Source organism: Brachyhypopomus gauderio, unplaced genomic scaffold, assembly GCF_052324685.1.
Source record: "Brachyhypopomus gauderio isolate BG-103 unplaced genomic scaffold, BGAUD_0.2 sc60, whole genome shotgun sequence".
NCBI classification, from domain to species: Eukaryota; Metazoa; Chordata; class Actinopteri; order Gymnotiformes; family Hypopomidae; genus Brachyhypopomus; species Brachyhypopomus gauderio.
This window is the reverse complement of record NW_027506881.1, coordinates 1,151,685-1,174,206: the sequence shown is the minus strand read 5'-3', so window position 1 is coordinate 1,174,206 and position 22,522 is coordinate 1,151,685. Positions and strand designations below refer to the sequence as shown.

At 42.7% G+C, this 22,522-nt stretch overlaps 2 protein-coding genes and 1 long non-coding RNA gene across 7 annotated transcripts in view; 2 read left to right on the top strand and 1 right to left on the bottom strand.

Moving 5' to 3' along the window:
* The window catches only part of LOC143489261 (uncharacterized), a 52,845-nt gene extending 52,650 nt beyond the window's left edge, over positions 1-195 (top strand). The window contains exon 10 of the mRNA XM_076988158.1: positions 2-195. Coding sequence (XP_076844273.1) covers positions 2-97 — 96 coding nt within the window. The 3' untranslated portion in view covers positions 98-195. The remainder of the gene's footprint in view (position 1) is intronic.
* LOC143489259 (uncharacterized) overlaps positions 1-12,530 on the bottom strand; it is a 52,701-nt gene extending 40,171 nt beyond the window's left edge. Inside the window, exons 1-14 of one of the 4 annotated variants that reach the window (XM_076988154.1) lie at positions 10,991-11,157; positions 9,796-9,848; positions 9,504-9,623; positions 8,562-9,349; positions 8,019-8,157; positions 7,797-7,919; positions 7,653-7,704; positions 7,344-7,469; positions 7,043-7,242; positions 6,552-6,707; positions 6,325-6,399; positions 6,009-6,145; positions 5,550-5,821; positions 5,203-5,324 (exon numbers count right to left, since the gene is read on the bottom strand). In XM_076988154.1, the coding sequence (XP_076844269.1) occupies positions 6,116-6,145; positions 6,325-6,399; positions 6,552-6,707; positions 7,043-7,242; positions 7,344-7,469; positions 7,653-7,704; positions 7,797-7,919; positions 8,019-8,157; positions 8,562-9,349; positions 9,504-9,623; positions 9,796-9,848; positions 10,991-10,997 (1,869 nt within the window). In that variant the 5' untranslated portion in view covers positions 10,998-11,157 and the 3' untranslated portion in view covers positions 5,203-5,324; positions 5,550-5,821; positions 6,009-6,115. Of the gene's footprint in view, positions 1-5,202; positions 5,325-5,549; positions 5,822-6,008; positions 6,146-6,234; positions 6,400-6,551; positions 6,708-7,042; positions 7,243-7,343; positions 7,470-7,652; positions 7,705-7,796; positions 7,920-8,018; positions 8,158-8,561; positions 9,350-9,503; positions 9,624-9,795; positions 9,849-10,990; positions 11,159-12,375 lie in introns of those variants that run through there. The other 3 variants (XM_076988153.1, XM_076988152.1, XM_076988155.1) reach the window with 3 other exon arrangements.
* Positions 12,531-14,769: 2,239 nt separating this feature from the next.
* Positions 14,770-20,617, top strand: LOC143489294 (uncharacterized). Of its 2 annotated transcripts, XR_013124639.1 has the most exons (5): positions 14,770-15,510; positions 15,609-15,653; positions 16,470-16,585; positions 16,700-16,802; positions 17,144-20,617. It is a non-coding gene; the product is annotated as an uncharacterized LOC143489294 (long non-coding RNA). The 2 variants fall into 2 exon arrangements; XR_013124638.1 differs by lacking the exons at positions 14,770-15,510; positions 15,609-15,653 and adding an exon at positions 15,876-16,240.
* The last annotated feature ends 1,905 nt before the right edge of the window (positions 20,618-22,522 follow it).

Here is a 22,522-nt window from a genome sequence, read left to right as displayed (position 1 = left end):
GGACTCTTCGGTCTCCACTAAGACGAAGGATAACCGCTCCTCCAAAACAGCAAGCCCAACACCATCGACGTCCACAGGGCATCCAAATGGAAAGTGAAGTTCAGCATCGACGTCTGCAGGGCTGTAAAGAAGAAACCACCACATTGAGCTGGTCAATTGACACGACCACCATCATAAGATCAGCTTCAGGCTTTCCAACAATAAACCTCTTCTTGAATAAATGAAACAAGTTCTTCCAAATGGTTCTATTTCTCATTAATAGAAAAAAAGCACCAGCTAAAGTTTCCTATATACAGTAGTGTTCAAAATACTAGCAGTTCTATATGACCAACCAGATTAATCACTGTTCTTGACAGTGACAGTTAGAAGATGCCTGTGTGAAGCTAATCTATTAACAAGATGTCCCCACAAAGTCCCACTGTTAAAAGACACGTACTGAAGCGGATACAATTTGCCAAAGAACACATCAACTGGCCCAAAGAGAAATGGAGAAACGTATTGTGGACTGATGAAAGTAAAATTGGTCTTTTTGGGTCCAAGGCCATTTGATTTTTTTTCGGGAAAAAATCAGTCAAATCATAAGACATGTATATTTTACGTCAATAACTACAGAGTAAACATAAATGTGACAAGAGACACGAAACGGGACAATAGTGCAATACAAGGGTAGTGAAGTGGTAAGATGAGATGGGGGATTAAGAGGGAATAACAGTACCAGTGTATCAACAGATCAGTACTGTGTTGATCTGGATGCTGTATGAGTGTGTGCTGGGGTTAGGAGGGGGGGGGGGGGGGGTAAAGTTGGGAGAGAGTTCAGCATCCTCACAGCCTGGTGTATGTAGCTGTCCTTCAGTCTAGTGGTCCTGAGACTCCACAGTCTCCTCCCTGATGGCAGCAGGCTGAAGAAGCTGTGTAGTGGGTGGGTTGGGTCTCCTGCCAGGTGAAGGGCTTTCCGTGTGAGGCGGGAGCTGAATAAGTCCGGAAGGGAGGGGAGAGAGGTACCGACGATCTTCAGGTCCTCTGTGACGCACACACCCAGGAACTTGGTGCTGCTCACCCTCTCCACCGCAGTATCGTTGATGAACAGGGGAGTGTGCTGGGTGCGAGTTCTCCTGAAGTCCACAACAATTTCCTTGGTCTTGTTGGTGTTCAGAGAGAGATTGTTGTGTTTGCACCAGGAGGCCAGGTGGCTCACCTCGCTCCTGTAGTGTGTCTCATCGTTGTCGCTGATGAGACCCACCACCGTTGTGTCATCCGCAAACTTGATGAAGAGATTGGAGGGGTGCTCTGGTGTGCAGTAGTGGGTCAGCAGCGCGAACAGAAGGGGGCTCAGCACACATCCTTGGGGAGCCCCTTTGTTCAGTGTTACGCTGTTGGATCTGTTTCTGCCAACCCGCACTGCCTGTGGTCTTCCGGTCAGGAAGTCTAGCAGCCAGTTGCACAGTGATTTGCTCAGCCGAGTGAGCTGTTGGGGGATGATAGTGTTAAGTGCCGAACTGCAGTCAAGGAACAGCATTCGGACGTAGGTGTCCTTCCTGTCCAGGTGTGTAAGGGCTAAGTGTAAAGCAGTGGAGATGGCATCATCAGTCGAGCGATTAGACCAATACGCAAACTGGTAGAGGTCCAGGAAGGAGGGGAGGGAAGACCTGATGTGATGCATGACATGATGTGAAACGTTTTTAAGTTTTTTTGTAGATAAAGTCAGGGATATTAGAGGTAATATTCTGCTTCCTTCTATACCTATTACAGTGGTTCCTCAGGTGGCTGTACCTGTAGTTTTAGAGCAGTTTTCTCCTATTTCTCTTGAGGAACTAAAAAAGGTTATGCATGGCCTGCACCCGTCTACTTCTTCTGGTGATATTCTCCCTGCAAAATTCTTAAAAAAGGTCTTTGACTCGGTGGGCATTCACATTCAGTCAATTATCAATTTGTCTCTTGGATCAGGCTGTGTCCCAGACTATTTTAAGCTAGCGATGGTGCAGCCTATTCTTAAAAAAACGGGTCTTGATACTACAGACTGTGTAAATTATAGACCAATCTCAAAGTTACCTTTTGTCTCAAAAATACTGGAGAAAGCATGGTGGTGCTGGTGCGGATGCTCGCTTCTATTCCACCATTCTTAAGTTTTGGGTACAAAAACGTAGCACAAGTAGCAAATTGAAGAGCAGCAAACTGCAGCGTGTGTGGTATAAAAATACAGGACGCTGGTTCCACCACATCTAATTTTATTTGTTCTCTATGACTACAAAACAATGATGCCCAAGTAATACTCTTAGCGCACACACAAACAGTGATGCAAAAGTAACGCTAGTGGAATGCTCGCCGGATCCAGAGACGCTGTTGTAGCGGCAATGTGCAGCACTGGACCGGACGACCTGCGGGCTTAAAAAAGAGCAACGTAATAGAAAACAGGTGCATCAGTATTCAGGTGATTGTGATGGTGGGAGTGGTTGGGTGCTCGGGGGTGTGTGCTGGGATCGGCTGCTGGCCGGGATGCGTGCCCTCCTGTGGCGACCCGGCTCCCTCACCGTGACATCATATATATTTTATATAGTTATATATAGTTATATATAGTTTAAAAATGTGATTGTTAGAAAGATTTCGATTTTTTTATTTCACAGCCCTCCTTTATCTTTTAGAACAAAATATAGCAGATGTTCTACTGAAAGAAGAGAATATTGTATCCAGAACAATGTCAGTTTTGTAAGAAAAATACTTTTTGGAGAAAATTACAGATACAAAATTTATCTAGAAAACATTTGGGTGTGTGCGTGTACTTTTTGAAATTGTATTTCTCAACTTACTAGTTTAAGCTATCATACATCAGAAGTGTCATAACAGCCATTACAACTATAAAGTGATTTGCGACTACAGTGTCACTCAAATATTTGGACTTGGACTTGAGACCAAAGACTTGAGACTTGACTTGGACTTGCAAAAAATGACTTGTGAGCATCACTGGTGGGCACATTCTTGTTTACAATATATTATAGACCTCTTTTTCCATATCCAATATTAACTATTAACTATCAGTGGCGTGCACACATAGACATCAGGTGGTGCTAAAGCACCACCAACTCTGCCCTTTATCAACCAAAGTGCCCTTTTGAAACTTCGTTTTTTTTTTATTATTATCATTTTACTGAGGTCGGTTTGAAATTATCTTTTGAAAACCTGAGCGATTAAAAACAATGCCCTGAAATGAGCCACCACCTCGCACACACCCGACCTCTCTCTTCCTTTAACGATAGACTTCACAGGTAAGTCCTTCAGTTAACTTCTGTTTATCCTCCACTGTCTGCAGGCCTTGGTGCATATATTTTGGAATTAGTAAATCAATATAGGCCTACAATTAAAACATTAAAAAGACCAAAAAGTAGGAGAAGGAGTTATAGGCTACTGCGTGTTGTCATTACATGAATTTTTCACAGGTAATGGGGAACTTCCCGTTTCTTCTTTCACAAATGAATGTGTTAATTTATGTTGCCTAACAAAACCTATACAACAGAAAACATTCAGCTTAACACATAGATTTGCAAACTTTACCGTGATTATTTGTATGTGGTCGTCCTCACGTTATCTATCATTGATTTGGGCTAGAGTGACTAGTTTATCAGGTAGTTTGGTGCTGTATGATACATTTTACTGCACAACAAAATGATTTCACGTTGGGCTTAGAGGGCAAACAGTACGATTTTACTCGATGTATATTTTACCTGTGTCTGTGACCGTGCGTGCTGTGCTGAAGACGCTTCCTTCCACTCGCTGAACTGAACTGCTGCTGTAGCACATCTGGTGTGACCAAGGAAGAGAGAGGTCGGCTGTGTGCGAGGTGGTGGCTCATTTCAGGGCACAGGAAACCCAAAGTTTCAAGGGGGCACTTTCGTTGATAAAGAGTTTTTTTTTTTTTTTTTTTTACAAATATAGCATTCAGCAAGTTTTGTCCATCTGTAGCCTATTTATTCACTCAGCATATGGATGGATAGCTATACCTACCTCTGCTTATTTGTTTGCATTATGTAGTTGTAGGAACTGACCTCAGTTGACCTAGCTATGTATAATAATTGCCTGCTTGTGGTAACTCTTAACCTGAAGGTCATTATGCAAAATACAAAGAAAGATTTGCTCATTAGAGAAAGAGAAAGAGAAAGAAAAGAAATGTAGATTTTGTAAAGATCACCTTAATTTGTCAGGACCGTTTTACTGGTTGTTGTCCTAGTTTATTCTGATTTGTCTGGATAATGTATGCACTAACTCACTAATGTCTGTCATGCCTCAAGCTATTGAACCCCTTGCAGTACCAGTTTGAGCACCTGGCCACGCAGCTGAAGTGACGCCAGTAACAGACGTATTCACGTAACGTAGATACAGTTGTGTTCAAAATAATAGTGTATTTAAAAACATGAGTTAAGCACAAAATCTTTATTTCCATGCATATGGAACATTGCATACTGTTTTCCAAATCAAAACATGAAGAGAAATGTATATAATTTGTAACTACTTTACAGAAAATAACAAAAAATGAACATTGGGCTGTTAAAAAAAATAGCAGTGTCTGCATTTGTCTTTACAAACTCAAAATATGTACTCCTTTTTAATGATTTCCTGTGAATCACTATCCTAAAATTTAGATGACTAACCACAGTTTTTTAGAACTGCATCACATTTGTGTTGCATAGAGTCAACCAACTTCTGGTACCTCTCAACTGGTAACTGCTCGTTTACTGGTGTGTTTAGGGGTGTGGTCTTGTTGAAACACCCATTTCAAGGGTATTATCTCTTCAGCGTAAGGCAACATGACCTGTTCAAGTATTCTGATATATGCAAACTGTAAGTGAAACCATGTCTTCAGTGTTCTGTGGCTTGAATTGAGTTTGGGGGTCGTCTGACAAAACTGTCTACAGTCCTTCGACCCAAAAAGACCATTTTTTACTTTCACCAGTCCACAATATGTTTCTCCATTTCTCTTTGGGCCAGTTGATGTGTTCTTTGACAAATTGTATCCGCTTCAGTATGTGTCTTTTAACAGTGGGACTTTGTGGGGACATCTTGTTAATAGATTAGCTTCACACAGGCATCTAACTGTCACTGTCAAGAACAGTGATTAATCTGGTTGGTCATATTGGACTGCTATTATTTTGAACACTACTGTATATAGGAAACTTTAGCCGGTGTTTTTTTTCTATTAATGAAAAACAGAACCATTTGGAAGAACTTTTATTTATTCAAGAAGTGGTTTATTGTTGAAAAGCCTGAAGCCTGAAGTCTTCTACGTCTTCCGCTTGACAGTGAGATGATTTCTGTCATGTTGATGTACTCATGATCTGCGAAGGAAATCAGAAACAGCTTGAAAACTACAATTCCCAAAATCACCTCAGTGATTACAATAACAATAGGTTACTATGATAACACTGTACTGAAGTTACAGGCATCCCAGAGCCCTACTCAACAGATGTGAAGGTGTAATCAATGGTGATGAGCCTCTGTTTCCTCTGAGAAAAGCAGCAGGATGAGAAATATGTTGCCATCAAAGAGTACGAAGCACTTACTGTGCAGCGTCCTGTAGTGTCCCGCTTGTTATCTTCCCTGGGATGTGTGGGATCAGGACCACAGGCAGTCCCACTCTCTCTGGTCCCCCTCTCCAACTTATCCAGCTCTTTGAGAAATGGTTGAATAGCGTTACCAACGTCAGCGACTATAAAAGACGAGTTACTTAACAATCTGTGTGGTTTCTGTGTGGTTGGAAAGCCTGAAGCCTGAAGTCTTCTACGTCTTCCGCTTGACAGTGAGATGATTTCTGTCATGTTGATGTACTCATGATCTACAAAGGAAACCAGAAAAAGCTTGAAAACTACAATTCCCAAAATCACCTCAGTCAGCCCAAAAACAATAGGTTCACTATGATAACACTGTACTGAAGTTACGGGCATCCCAGAGCCCTACTCAACAGATGTGAAGGTGTAATCAATGGTGATGAGCTTTGGGGCTAGAACAGCCTGCGATCTAACCTCATGGGTTTTCTCTTCATCTCTGCAGGGTTGGAGCTCTGGGGGATCTTCTTGGCTGGGTGGAAGCCTGCGTCAGAGGGGCCAGGGCGGGGGCGAGGAGGGTGCGCTCAACTGGATCCGTCCTCACTTGTCTTAGACTGACAAATCAAAAACATTTTCACGACAGGGTGTTTTAATTATACCCTACAGGAACCGGTTACAGTAATAACTACAGTTGTAATTACAGCCCTGGTCCAAGCGATCAGCATTCATTACTGCCGTGATCGTGATCTTGGAGCCACAGGTATAAGAGCAGCTCTGCTGCGCAGACACAAACCTTCACAGACGTCACGCTGACCCTGGAGGTCGTCCGGTGCCGCAGTTTCTTCCCGTTGTCAGATGGCACGGAGTCCTAGACCACACATAAAACAACGCAGACAGGTTCAGGACAGGTTACGAGGATACTATTCAACCAGCTAATTGTGAGCAACTCCTAAAAAAAGTCAAACATTTAATTATTTTTTTAAGGCAGGTTCTGTCAAGAGCCCTCCGGGAGCTACAGACCTCTGTGAACTTTCTCTTCTGAGCTGGTTTAATGGACCTGCCGCTTCCAGCCTTGCGGACGTCGACGCCCTGCGAATGCCCTGCGGACGTCGATGGTGTTGGGCTTGCTGTTTTAGAGGAGCGGTTATCCTTCGTCTTAGTGGAGACCGAAGAGTCCTGCCGAGTGCAATCAGAAAGAGGGCTGGTGAGGACAAGACAACACGGGTTTGCAGGTGCTGGAAGGTCCTGAGCCTGTAGTGCTGATCTGGGATCAGGGCTGTATGTTAATTAGGAGATGATTGACACTGACTGCTGTCTGAATTTATCTTAACTGTTATGTCTGCATTGCTCTTCACTGTTGTGTCTGCATCTCTCTCAAATTGTTTACATGTATAGCGTTACTGTGGCTTTATGACCATAAGCAGTGAGACAAAAAAAACACTGCTTGTGTGTGTGTGTGTGTGTGTGTGTGTGTGTGTGTGTGTGTGTGTGAGAGAGACAGAGAACCTTACATTGCGCTGCACTCTGCCACTGGTGTCTTGCTGTGGTTGCTTTGTCTTCTGGTCTTTCCCCGCTGGTTTCTTGGGTTTGTTGGGGGGGCTTACTGTGCAGCGTCCTGTAGTGTCCCGCTTGTTATCTCCCTTGGGATGTGCGGGATCAGGACCACAGGCAGTCCCACTCTGTCTGGTCCCCCTCTCCAACTTATCCAGCTCTGTGAGAAATGGTTGAATAGCGTTACCAACGTCAGCGACTATAAAAGACGAGTTCCTTAACAATCTGTGTGTTCAAAAAAATGCAATGGCCTCCCATTACTTTCAGTTAGGGATCTGATGTCCTTTTGCAGAGCGTCAAGACATTTCTCCTGCTCCACACGTGCCCTCTCTTTCTCCGCGAGGGTGAACCGCAATTCGTGAATCAGCTTGTCCTTTTCCTGAAGCACTACAGGCAAAAGATCAAACACCAGGTGAGGTTTTCCACTTATTTCACATACTAGAGCACACCGCACAAGAGCACCGGTTCAAGAGGTCTAAAGCAGAAGGCGTCTCTGCAACCGTTGGCTCCTTCTCACGGTGTCAGCACTAGTACTGCTGTACTGTGGGGTGTTTGTGTTAAAGTACTCACGCTGACACGTCTCCCAGTATTTCCGGAGAGTTTGTTGCGACCCGACCTGCTCCTGTCAACGACATGGAAAAAGCTATGAGAAAACACGCAGGAAGCCCGTGTGAAAGATCACTAGCTCAGTAAGACTTAATGAACGGCACTCACAGTCTTCAGCTGCGCAATGGTCTGTTCTTGATTCCACAAGGCGCTGAGAGCTCTGTCCCTCTCTCCCTCCGCGTCAACTCTCTTGGTTCTGTGCTCCCAGAGAGCTTCAGCCAGGGTCTGTACCTTAAGGGGGACGATGAAGTGATCCGACATGTTAGGTTTAACGCCACCCACTCTGCCTGCCACGTTGATTATTTTTAACACCATGGTTTGTTTACTAACCTCTTTCTGCAGCACGGCAATACGGGTGTTGCCCTGACGCATCTCTGATTGGAGATACGAGATGTTGTACTCCTTCTGCAGCAGATTAGCACTTAAGGTCTTGATTTGATCCTGGTCATCACACATCTGCTTCTGGAGCCTGTAACCATACAATACATTTACATTTATGGCATTTGGCAGGCCCTTATCCAGAGCGACTTATATCTCTTTTTTTTTTTTTATAGAAGTGAGCACAATTGATGGTTAAGGGCCTTGCTCAGGGGCACCACAGTCATGGCCTCAGGTCTGGGAATTGAACCCACGACCCTCCGGTCACAAGACCAGTTTCTTAACCACCAGGCCATCACTGCCCTGTGGTTACAATACAAACTGTTACAATACAAACTGCTGTTCTGATACTGTGTACAGCCAACTGTTACCATGTTTTCAGTTTGGATCAGACCTATGTATTATCTGATATATAATGCCTATAACTGCATGTTATTAAAAGACAAGGGAACAGTTTGAGCATTGCTGAGTAAAATCGATTAATAAGGGTCTTACCCTAAAACCTCCTGAGCTTTAGAGTTGAGTTCCAGATCTTTATGTGCCAGCTTCTCCTCCATGTCTTTCTGTCTCCTCTGTGCCTTCTCCACCTGGGCCTGTTCATTCTGGCATTGCTGGAGCTTCTCCCTCAGGGCAGTGCACATGGCCTTTAACTCAGCCAGCTCCCGCTCCCTGGACCTCTCGTTTTTTTCAGCGTCTTGTTTTTGTCTCAGCTCCTCACAGGCTTTTTGAATCTCCTTTCTGGTGCTGCTCAGCACTCTCTCCATGGCCTCGATCCTCCGGCTCTCCTCATTCGAAGATGTCACCACTGCCATGTAAGCACAGTTGGACTTTCTTCCTCTGGAAAGTGTGTGGAGCGTCTGCTGGAGCTCCCCCACCTCCAGCTTCAAGGAGCTGATGGTGCTGGACTGCTGGCTACGCTCTTCTTCCCCGTTCCTGAGAAGAGCTTTGGCTTTCTGAAGTTCCTCAGAAAGATCAACCACTGTGTTTGTCTGGATACTTAAATCAGTCTCCAGTGCTTGGAGCTTGGTGCTCATTTCATTGGTGATCTGCTGGAACTCCACAAGCTTCCAGGTCAAAGCCTGATTCTCAGCAGTGAGACGGGTGGTTGCTGCCCTCTCTGTCTCCAGCATGGAGACGGTGTTTCTGTACACCAGGTCCTGCTTCGTCAGATCACTGGAGAGTTCCATCACCTTCTCCTTGAGTGAATGCTGCTCGTGCTGCATCTGGTCCAGAAGCTCGTCTTTCTTTTTCAAAGTCTCTTTAATGCCATCAACAAAGGCCCTCTGAAGAAAAACACAGTATCAAAATAGTCAGGGCAGGTTTACCTCTTTTGTAACGCTTACAATGTCACCATTTTCTGTACTCTGATATCCTACTTTGTATTGTGACACATTACTATGTCTTTGTCATGTTCATCAGAGAGTTAAAAGCACTTACGTATTCAGAAGCTGTCTCAATACTCTGCTCTAAAGCAGTCTGCAACTTGGAGATTGTTTCATGTTCTTCCTGGCAAACAGTCATGAGCTCCTTATGCTTTGCAACCTGATTCTCAGAAATCTATGAGAAAAATCATTAATAAAGACATAGAAATTATAATATGTTATGTTATTATATCATTATTATTTGTAGATGTACAAATTATTATATTGTATTATTATACATGTTATAATATGTAATGACACATAATGACACATATGTAATGACACATTATACTGTGCACAAGACCAACCTTGCGGGCTTCCAGTAGCTGGTCGCAGGTTTTCTTGAGCAACGCTTCCATTTCTGAAACGAGGTCAACACATCAGTCAGACAGGCAAAACACCAACGCACTTTGAAATTCACCAGAGCGAGAAAACGTCCATTTTGGTGCCAAGGAGCTTCTGGCGTTTGAGAAGCTCCTCCACAATTTTGATTAGGGGTGCCCTCGGGCTTTCAAGCCCTTGCTTTTCAACTACCACGCTATCATATAAAGAAAAGAGGGCTAGTAGCATTTTGCATTTATCAGTTCATCTGATCTTTTTAAGTACCTGTGATTCACCAAATTCACTGTCTTTAGAGGTAAATGTACATATTCAGAGGTAGACCTGTAGCCTAAATGTTCCTGATCCAGCAGAACGGACTACTAATGGGATATAAATTATGCTTTGTTTGTCTTAGAAGTACGTCATACAGACTGCACTATGACGTAAATGTGTTCGGAAAATTTGAAAAGCCTCGTCGTGGTGTACTGCAACCAGTCATGCAACTCACAAATCCGTAAAAAGAACCTCTTTGGATATGTGTCTGTTTGTGTGTGTGTGTGGTATGTGAGAGTGTGTGTGAATGAAGGTGTGTTTATGGCATGAGAGAAGGTGAGAGCGATTGTGAGTACGACTGTGTGCAGTGTGTATGAAAGTGTTTACAGTCTAACACAACTCTTGATTCTAGTTTAAAACCTACAGTGATATTCCCTTCGTCTCTTATCAGGTTATGTTTAGTCTATTTTGGTGAATCGTTTTGATACATGCTGCATCATTTAGCTCATCATCAGCATCAAATGCTCCTTAAATGTAGCTTGCTAGCTAAGTATTTAGACAGAAACCAAAGCTTAAAAACCCTGATTAAAAATCCCATTTAACACAAACTAGTATCTATCTAAATAGTTAGCTAGGGGAATTAATAAAGCTCTTTAAATGTAGCTAGCTAAAGATGCATTTGAGTATTTGAGATGCTTTGAGTATTTGCAGTGCGTTTTCCGCTTGCATCGTGATGGGCTTTCAGGGCCACCGTACTATCGACTCGAAAACTACATAGCACAAGTCACAGCATCGAGACCTTCGACACGCTTTTCAAGCCCTATAATAATATATATTGATCAGTATTCCACTAAATGCATAGTAAACATGTCTTATCTAAGAAAATAATAATAACAACCATTAAATAACCTTTCATCTGTTAACCTTTCTCCCAAGAGCCGCATGAAACCAAGCAAAGAGCTGCAGGTTGGCCACTCCTGACCTAAACGTTTGCTACCATCGCCTCAATGTGTATTAATGCACATTTAGTTAGTAAATGTACAACAGTCCCAAAGGTTTAAGAGTTGGTTGCACATTAGTAATAAGGCACGTCAAAAATCACTAAATATCGATACTCTTTCCAAAAACAAATGTTGAATCTACAGCCCTATCCGGACGGGATTAGTTTCTCAGGGGGTCCTGGGGTAATTTTCTCTTTTACGGGGGGTCCTCTGTGATTTTAATCCCGTCCGGAACGAGCATGTCCGTGTTTTTCTCAGACGTCCTCAGAGAAAATTACAGGCGGAATTACCTACTGTTTTTCGCTGTACTCCGTGGTCGTCTGGTAATTTTAGTCCCGTCCGGATCCACATGTCTGAGTTTATACATGCAGACATCACCTCGCGTTTAATAAAACAGCTATATGTCCACTGCCACGCACCGTAGTTACACGTTGGGCGCGCGTTTTCACGGAGATCCACGTAAAGACAGCGGCGAGCGAAAATGGATTTACTGGATTTTTTAATGGATTTATTTTATTTTATTTAACGGATTTATTTAGCTATTTACATTCATTAGCGATTTTTTATAATGTGTTTTCTGTATTGGTTTAACAAAATAGCTTAACTTAAACGGAGATCTTAAATGCTGAACTGAACAGTAGTAAAGTTAAAAGTTAAAAAGGAATCATCAGAGTTGGCAGTGTGACATTATTAAACATGCTATCACGTGACAAGGCGATGTCATGTGACCGAGAAAGCCAAAAACTCACGGGTCCTCCTGTTTTTTCAATTGCTGTCCGGATGCAAGAGTTTTATCACTGAGTACAAGGGTGAAATATTTTTCACAGACGTCCCCCTGAAAAACTAATCCCGTCCGGATAGGGCTTACAGCTACTTTAAAAACCGCATTTAAAACCATCATTATACAACAGTTAGTTCCTCACAATCTGAGGTGGATGTTTGTGAGAACTGCGCGGAGCGTTGCCAAGCAACGGCATGTACACACAAAACACAAAACGGCTCTTTGCTTGGATTCACGCGGCTCTTGGGAGAAAGGTTAACAGATGAAATTGTTATTAATGGTCTGTTATTATTATTTTAGATACAACCTGCTAAAATTAATCAAATGGATGTTGTTAACATAACGTTTGAGCTGCAGCCAGTTTGGACAGACTCAGAAAAAGACTCCACACTACGACCGAATCACAGCCGGTTATTGGCGATAACACACTCCCTCTCGTCTTCTATCGCTTAATTAAAGTCAAAGGACCGTCAGAAACCCTTAGCGCTAAAAGTCCAAAGACACACACATACCTCTGCAGCAATCTGCGTGGCTGAAGCCTAAATGCTGTGGTGAATAAATATTGTTAAAGTGTTCAACTCCGAGTACTGCTTTCCTCCGACTGTACCCCGCTAATCGCGCGCGCCACTTTATATACAGTTGCTGTGTGCCGTCATGGGAATTCCCCTTACACCGTTTAATCAACCAATCATATTTCGAATTAGAATGGCGGGGGCGTGGTCCAATGGTCTCGGGATATTCTCGCTGGTCAGAGTTGCCAGGTTCGCGGTTTTCACGCCAAATTGGGCTTGTTTGGAAATATAGTCGCGGGTGAAAATTCAGCGGAGGCGGGGCGCGTTTTCTTGGGTTACTATTTAGTTGATAAACACTAATGTTACAATATTATTAATGACTTTAATATAAATCGCAATACTGATAATAAATCCCTCATAAACAAAATACTAACTTTGGGCTAGTTTGAGGTTCTGAAGGGCGGGTTTTAGACTGACTTTGGGCTGGATATTTTGTAAGACCTGGCAACCCTGTCGCTGGTCCGCGTGCGACCGTTCTACGTCTCGTGAGCTTTTAGCTTGTGCGCTAGCTAGTTAGCAGCTGCTAGCAGAGCTACCGTGATGTTTCACAAGAGGAAAGGATGTAATCGCAGGATAACAACACCATTTCAAGACGGCCATTCAACGAAAAAGTGGATATTGTGAGAAAAGGCCGAGCAACACCTCATCTTGAGATTGTAACACAAGGCGGTAAAGGGTACGTTAATGACAACAGTGTTATGGAGGTGTTTTTAATACTACACTCATGTTTTCATGTGTGTGTGTGTCTAGTGGAGGCCCATGGCCAGTAAGTACACTTCACCAACATGTGTGTGTGGAAATACGTTTAAACTGAATGCATTGTAAGATAGATAACCAGTGTAACGTAGCAGACATACTACAGTGAGCACACCGGTTTGTTTTGGTTTGCCAAACAAAAAGGATGTTTTGAGTTTCAGGATAAAGTTATCAAGATATAATAAGTGAATATAATCAAGATTGGACATGATTAAGCATGAACCAGAGCGTCTGTGTGGTGGTGGGTGGCTATGGGCCTAAGTCTAGCAATATAGCAGCGGTAGAAGAAGATCGTGGCACCATGAAGTCTGGAAATGATGGACTTAGGACCAGGGACTAGAACTACAGTTTTGTACAACAAAGTTTTGGATATATAAGAAAAATAAATGAGATGAAATGAAATGTATCAATAGATTTCCAGTAACCATGATTGAGAGGATTTCAAGAATATAACAGATGGCACACAGAGATGCAGCTGGTCAGAATGCTCTCTATGGTGCTTCTGTAGAATGTGATATAGATATACATATAGATAATTAAATGGAAATGGCCAAGAACTGAACCCTGTTGATTAACATTAACATTGTGAGATTTATGAACAGGAAGTGAACAAGTGAACAGGACGTGTGCAGTGTTTCTAATGACTAAGTATTAAAAAAGACTCATGCCAGTCTCGGGGAAAAGGAGGAATTTAATGAATAATGCCAGGTTCACACTACACGACTTTTCAGTCGTCAGGTTTTTGTACCGTTCGCACTACATGACTGGTTGTGCTGTAATCGCGAGTCTTTCAGTTGTTGTGGCTTTCACACTACATGACTGATCGGTGACATGGGCTCACGAATTAAACGACTGGGGAATCGCCGACTCATCTGGCTGCCCTCCAAAAACACGAGAACAGTCGCCGACTGGGCTAGATATTAAACATGCTAGATATTAAACATGCTAGATATTAAACATGCTAGATATTTGTCGGGCGTCTGCGATGAGTCGGCGACCACTCTGCGACCACTCGGCGAGCGTCTTTCAGCATTTCACTACAACACGACTGAGCGAGCGCCGAGTGATCGCCGATTTGCCTCCAACCACAGTTTCTGTCGGCGATCTACAAAAAACAGTCGGCGACTGAAAAACCAGCCTAAAATCGTGTAGTGTGAACCTGGCTTAAGGTGCACAACACAAAACCCGAGACATGATCCAAAGTAAGGAAACAATCACCAGCAGTCAATTGGTACAAAGACAAGCTATATATAGATGGACAAATGGCCCTCAGGTGCTGGGGATTATAATGGGCCCCACCCACCTGAGGCAGGAACACAACGCAACAGCAACAGAACAACATGTGTGTGTTGTAGTGCATGGGGAGGAGTTGTTCTCGTCTCTGCAGGTTGTCTAGCTGCATCTAGCTGCACTCTCAATTTTCTCTCAGTCTTGAACACTCAGTTCAGAGTAGTTCAAAGTATCTTTAATGGTATGAAATGAAGTGTCAAAGCACCACAAAAATGTTAAGAGCATGAGAGATAACTAAAGTTAAGGTTAACTAAAGTTAAGGATTTGGCAAATATGCAAAAGGCTTTGTATACATATGCTTTATATATGTGCTTATAAATACACACTTAAAAATAGTGTTTGTCTCTCCTTCACATACACACAAATAATTGCTATTACCCTCTTCCTATCTCTGAAACATCCATATTATCAGTGTATTTATCAGATCACATACACATGAATCACATACACACACTCCCTTCTCTCTCACTCTCTATTTATACACACACACATGCACACACACATCGTAGCATCCCTCTCTAATACACACACACACACAACATATGTGTTTGGGGTGATTAGACTGGTGCAGCTTCATTTCTGAGTGTGTGTATTCTGAAATGTGAAAGACCTTGTGTGTGAGATGCGTTTGTTATGTGCAGCTGTAAGTGTGTTTTTATCTCCTTCTGTCTACAGGCCGTCTGACTGCAATATTTCAGAGGAAGACTGCGCTGCTCTGTCCTCAGCTCTGGAGTCAAACCCTTCATCACACTTGAGAGAGCTGAACCTGGACCTCAATAAATTCAGGAAATTCAGGAAGGAAGCAGTGTTCTGCTGGAGGATCATGTTATAGAAAATGCTGAAACTCTACTTTCCTACTTTTTTAACATGGCGTACGACCAAATGAGGAAGTTTAAGGTCACCCTCTGGGTCAAGGACACTAGACAGGGAGAAGGTGGGAATGTAGACATGTTCCAGAGAGAAGACCTGTGCCCGACAAGAGCACGTTTCCCTAAGAGTGCAGAATTTATTCTTATATTCTTATATTTGGTACTTACATGTATATATATAATTAAAAAATTAATCAAATTAATCAGAAGCTTTGTGATTAATTAATCGAAATTAATCGCATTTTAATTGCATTTCAGTATTTAACAACTGGAAGGCACTTGGAATGTGGCAGAAAGAAGCAGGTAAGAGAATCATGCAGGCAGGTCCGTCTCAACCATCTCAGTGCTTGAAGTTGCAGGCTGATCCAGTCCTGGAAGCTGTGCCCTCGAGACCCCGAGCCAACCCAACACCGAGGAGACAACACCACGAACCGCCATCAACACCACAAGAGCAGCATCGGGACCAGAAAACTTCAGCCCAGAAAACTGACTCACAAGCTGAACAGAGGACAGCAGTGCAGGCACTACTGCTGGTGGTGCCATCATCATCATCATCATCACCAACCCAGCTGCTGGTGCTGCAATCATCATCATCACCAGCACCAGCCCAGAAGATTACAGCGGTTACGACACAGAGAATGAGCAGGAAACAGGAGAAGAGCAAGCACGTGGGCTCACACGGTCGGGGGGGTCAAGTTTCAAAACGCAGGCCTCATTAGAAAGAAAACACAGAAAAAGGAGAGACAAGAGAACCACCAGATGCCAAAGGTAGAGGTGACAGACCATGAAGGACTGATGGTGGTCCACCCCCCATGGACTGTGTCCAACATCAAAGAAGTCATGTGACAGATGCACAACCCTAGAGACGTGGGCGGAGAGAAGTTCGCCAGGCAGGTCCACCGGTTATGTCAAGAATTCAAACGTAACACCAGCGAGTTGAGAAGACTGCTGATGATGAAATGCTTTGTAATGTAACTATAGTAAAGTGTAACTAGTGTACCCATATATGTGCACGTGTACTAGGAAATTTGCCATGAGATTTAGTTATTTGATACATGGTTGTGTTTCTCTCTCTTTCTCTCTCTCTCTCTCTCTCTCTCTCTCTCTCTCTCTCTGCAGCTGGTCTCTCATTGAAGACATGGACATGAACGTGGTGCGGCTGTGTGAGCTGGAGCGTGAGGATGGAGACAGAGTCCAACTCAGTCCCCGCGTGTCCAACCTTATATATGACAAGAGTATGACGCTCCACCATGTTACTACACAAACATACTTCAGATCTCAGATATCAGCTTTAAAATATTAAAATGCTGTGTGTGTGTGTGTGTGTGTGTGTGGGCGCATGTGTGTAGTAGCTGAAACTGAAGAAACTGAAGATCAGCGGGCTAAATGTTGTTCAAGGTCCCTGTACAGGAAAGACTGAGGTCTATGTGCTCTGTGATAAGGTGTAAAAAGGTGAGGTCAACTTCCACACTAGGAAACAACCGTAGCACCAACACACAATGTCTCCACCAGCAACACCCTGCACAGCTAAGACATGGGGACTCCAGAAAACCCAGAAACACCTCTTTGTCTCACTAATGAAGTTACAATAATGACGTTCTTGTTCTAATTAATAATTACAGACATATATCGAAGCTTAGGGAAGTTATACTTAAGTTGTGTCTTAACAACGTCCTTGTCACACACACACACACACACACACACACACACACACACACACACAGTTTCACAGTTTCAACCCAACCCTGATTGTTAGGGTGTTTTTTAATTTACTGTGTTCTTTTCCACACCAGGGTGCTCTGCAGCCTGAGAACATTCCTCCTGTCCCCCTGTGTGGATGCCCTCAGCAGCTGCACCTGCACAGGTGAAATGAAGGTGCTGCACCTGCTCATCAACCTGATATCGTCTGACATCCAGCATTACACACACTGGCATATATTAGTTCTTCCTAAACATCTTTAAATAGAAGCATTTTAAATGTGTGCATGTGTCTTAACAATGTCCTTGTCTCTCACACACACACACACACACACACACATACACACACACAGAGAGTTCTGTACAACACACATTACATTTAGTTTCAGTAATCACACCAAGTTCCAGTTGAGATTGTTAGTGGCTCCTGTCAGCTGATTCAGTAAAATCCACCACATAAATATTGAGTAGAGAGACCATCACACTCACACAGGAGAGACTCTAACTTGACATACTATTGACACAGGGGGGCAATAGAATTCACTGCTCTTCTGAAAATAAATGTGACAAAAATATGACCAAGGTCCCTGGAGGGATTATTGAAGTGACTCTTACAGTCAGATGTTCATTTACATGTAAAATGCCATGTAATACTGGATCTCCACAACCAGTTAAATAGACTTTAAAGTACTCCTGTTCTTCATCTTAATTTGTATTCTCCTTCATCTAAGGAATCAAACGCCTCAGGGTTTCAAGCTCCCTTATCTTCATCACCATTGTCTACAATCTGAAACACTTAGCCTATGTCAACTTTAGACACATTTGCTTTCTGTGATTTAAAGACTTGACCAACTGGTTATTTGGTTTAGAAGTGGTTTGTAGGCCAGAATATTTATGTTCATTCTGTTTTAGTTTATTTCAAATCTTGGTTGCCTAATTGTCATGCAGATATAACAAAGTTGGTGGATTCACCTTTTCAGTAAGGCTAGTGAAATGCTAAATTATGCCATAACTCTTGCAAATATAAATATACTGTAGAAAATCTATTTATTACATAGTGGAATGTGTTGAGAACAAAATAGCATAAAAAATGATCAATGTAAATCAAAATTATTATCCCATGGAGGTCTGCATTTGGAATCATACTCAAAATCCAAGTGGAAAATCAAATGACAGGCTGATCAAACTTTAGTTGAAATTCTTCAAGACAAGTTCAAATGAGGCTCAGTAGCAAAAACTCAGAATATGAACCAGGGGGCAGTAAAGAGTAATTAACATAAATGTCTGTGCCACTTTGGTTGATACATTTGATACAGTGAGGATGAGATGTTCAAAAGATGTTCAAATTAAACTTGAAGCTGGATTTTTGAGAGACACCTATATCAGAGTCATACAGTGTGGCGACATCACCTCCGCTACCATTTGGACGGGGGTTATGAACATATCTATAGCCAGAGGGAGACGCTTCGTTTAGGGCCATATAGTCGCCTGGCCGAGTCCAAGTTTCCGTCAAGCAAAACATGTAATGCTTTAGATGACAGGGATCTAATATTTAGCAGATTTAAATGATTCTCAGCGGCAGCTTAATTGAATTTAAGGGCCGGGGCACATACTGACTAGCTCATTTTGTATGTGTTTCATGCGCATTTTACGCATATTTTTTCGTGCTAAAGAATAAACAATGTGTTAGCAGTACGTATAGTGCAATGGCAAATTCACTGAATCCCACTAAAGAGTAAACTAAATCAAATCAAAGTTTATTTGTATAGCGCTTTTCACAACACATGTTGTCACAAAGCGCTTTACAGGATTTACAAGGTTAACAATACTATGGATCTAGAACCCTAATGAGCAAGCCAAAGGCGACAGTGGCGAGGAAAAACTCCCTATGATGGTGAATAGGAAGAAACCTCGGGAGAAAACAAAATATATTTGGAATCACACTTGCTGCAAACTTCTTTTTATAAAACTTATATTTGTTGTAATGAAACATACTTGCACATTGTGTTAGAATTTGCGTATATGTGTGATATTTATATACATGTGTTATCTGTGTAATTCTTATTCTTAAGAGTCCTAGACTTCTTGATGGTCAGTAATGGTAGTCCAGGGCTGTGGTGATACAACCCTAGCAGGGGGTAATTTGGGGTGGTAAGAGGGGCCAGGGCAGTGGGTTGATCCTTCATCCATTTAATCTTCCCCCTGCTGTTACCTCATTATTCATTATTATTTATTAGCTATTATTGGAACTAATAAGAAGCCAGCAACCTGTGATGTTAGTGGACGTGGGGGTTCATAATTGGAAATAAGTTCTTGGAGGTAATCAGGAGCAATGGGGTCTCTGAATATGGGGTCATGGCGAGGGTCCTGCCTCAAGAGCATGGTGGTAAATATAGGCGTGTTGCATATCTTTCAAAATCTCTTGATTGTTTTTACAGGACATGCCTGCCTGCTTGAGGCCATTCCTGCCCCCGACAGTAGGATAGCTCTCCCCAAGTCTTGCCTACCATTTCGTGTGCGACATGTTCATGGCATTTCATATGGCACCCAAAGGGGGGTCATTAATGATTTGTGATTAACTTTGTAGAAGCTTCACCTGTAAAACTGTTACTTTTAGACTCGTGCTTCATCTGTGCAAGATGCAACCCTAACAAAACAAACAAACAAAAAAACTGGCCATACCTGAGAATGTTTGGACAAGTATTTACACCACATGGGTTAAAAAGTCTTCTGGTGTTTCATTTTTCAGATTAAGGTCACTCATGGTGTTCTTTTTAGGAGACCTGGACGTGTTAGTCGGCGAATGCACCTCTCTCCTCATATAAAAACATTATGTTAACATGTCTTATTCTTTGCCTCTGCCTGCAGATAAACCTAATCCTGATGTCTCAGGGATCCTCATGCCTGTGCTATTTTCTAGCTCCACCCTTTTAGCTGTGCTGCCATAGCTAGATCTGCTGGAGCCTTGCACACTATAGTCCATTAATTTACACTTCTCTGTACTAAGACATGTCTAATGATCTTGTCTCTCCTCTTGCTGAGGTAAATCTACTCCTGACGTCATGCTGCTACTGAGTCTCAACCTGTTCCAGCTGTTATGGTCCCCCTGCTTCACCCCAACTCCACTGCGCTGGACAGATGTTCCTGATCCAGATGTGTTTCAGACATACATACACCCAGCAAATCCTTAATCAGAACACATTGACATGTTCATTCCCTTATCTGTGTGTCTGCACCTCAGTTAGAATCTCTCTCCCTGGATTTTCCATTCCCCTACACCCAGTCTACTGTACCTACTCTCCTGATAAGGCAGTGGTTCTCAATTATTTTCTGTCATGCCCCCCCTAGGGAACATAAAAATGTTCACGACCCCCCATGAATTGAAACACTATTGAGAACCTGATAATAATGAACTATTTATCATTTGGGACAGTATTTCCTGAAGGGACAGAGGAGAGGGCAACTAAGGTGCAGAGCCCTTTTTGCTGGGACGCTGCTGAGATCCACTTGGGTTAGGTAGACTTCTAGGCAACTAGCACCAGTGCACTGGAGAGTTTGTACCATATATACTTTGGCTATTTTGTACTCATTTATATTTCATATAAATTGATCTAAAAGAACTTTTGGTGTTAAGACTTTGCTTGGGTAACTCAGTCAAAACCAATCGGTTCATCGGGGCAGTGTTGGGGCCTATCTGGGTCAAGAAAAAATATCCCAACAATATACACCTGTGTTTTGGACTCCTGAGTTAGATTCCTTCTGCAATATAAGATACATTATATTTATAACACCCAGTTAGATTTTTTTTCCCAACGCAAAGTTCAGTGACCATGTTATCAGTGCATTTGTCCATCAAGAGTTGTGCTACACACTTTAAACACACCAGCATTTTAGAGATACAAAAGTATCTCTAAAATAAAATAAATAAAGTGGCCTCTATATGTTCAAAGATATATATTTTAAATTATTATACTCACCAATGTTTTTAGCCTTCTATATCGTTTGGAGAGTTTTGGTGGCTTCCTCATTTTTCTTCTCCAGCGAGACTCTGTGTTTGTTGTGACATATTCATCTTGATGTAAAGCTGAAACCTAAATAAGAAATATAAGAATACTATATTTGAAGAGAGAGAACAGTCCTCGTTTTGTTTCATTTGTGTTTTTTAACATTCAAATAACATTTCCCATGTTAACTAGTGCACTACACAGTCAAAAGCTGAATGTATATTCACTATCCTAAACAAAAATACTCCTACGCTTACTAAAAGCACTAAATGGGCACTAAATAATGATTGATTTGAGATGTGCCCAGTGAGAGAAGCAGCACTGCATAACCGTAACAACCATCCTAGTGAAGCAGATATAATAATTATTATTATTTCTATATAAATGTAGCCAGGTGAATAATAAAGTTATTATTTCCATATGAAATGGTCATGGCCTAGTGGTAGGGAACAGTCATGGGCAGTCATGGTCTGGTGTTAGGGAACTGGTCTTGTGACCGGAGGGTTCGTGGGTTCGATTCCCAGACCTGAGGCCATGACTGAGGTGCCCTTGAGCAAGGCACCTAACCCCAACTGCTCCCCGGGCGCCGGGCTAGGGCTGCCCACCGCTCTGGGCGGTGTAAAAATCACAATTGACAAAATACGGCACATTTACATCATTCTCTCCTTTGCCTCGCATGTTATTTTAAGTATCCAGTAGGTGGCACTGTTGTGAGAGGTAGTATAGGCCAGTTTCTCGTGCATGTATATAATTGCACGTATGACGTCGCCCAGCACGAGAGCCTAACTGTACCTGTAACGGACAGAGACGTTGCTCAGTATCACCAACCGCCTCTCTGTAAAACAGACCCTCCAGAAAGTCGCGATGTTGCGATTTGCAACTTCAACGCAACTTCAAGCAAACCCTGCGAATTCAGGGCGGTGTTGCAACTTCAGCCAATCACCGCAACTTTCCCGCAAATTTGACCAATCGCTGATGTCGTCTTGATGTTACGTCAACAAACTCCCGCCTTACTTCCGTATATACGTTCAAGAGGAGCAGACTGAAAGCAGCATGAGCGACGAAAATAACGGCAAAAAGATCGGGAAAAGCAGTATCCCGGTACACTACATGAAAGCGGGGATAAACTGGTTCTGTTTTTTGTTTTCAGTGTTTTTTTGTTTCACAACGATGGGTTCATACATGTGTTTCCAACAAGTTTAACATTTCTAGCACCAGCCCATCCACTCCAAGTGATTTTCATAGTCTTTTAAGAGACGGAAAGTCCATTTCTGCCACCGAGCTGTTGCACTTCGAGGGATCATTTCAAGAAAGTGAGAGGGATCATTGTGCATTCTCTGTCCCAACACCTGTGTTTCAGGGGGCGGGGCATACAAAATCTTGAGAGGGATCATTCCTGCCCAAACTATAGAGCACATATGTCAAAGTTAAGGCTCGCGGGCCAGATCCGACCCGTGAATTGATTATCTA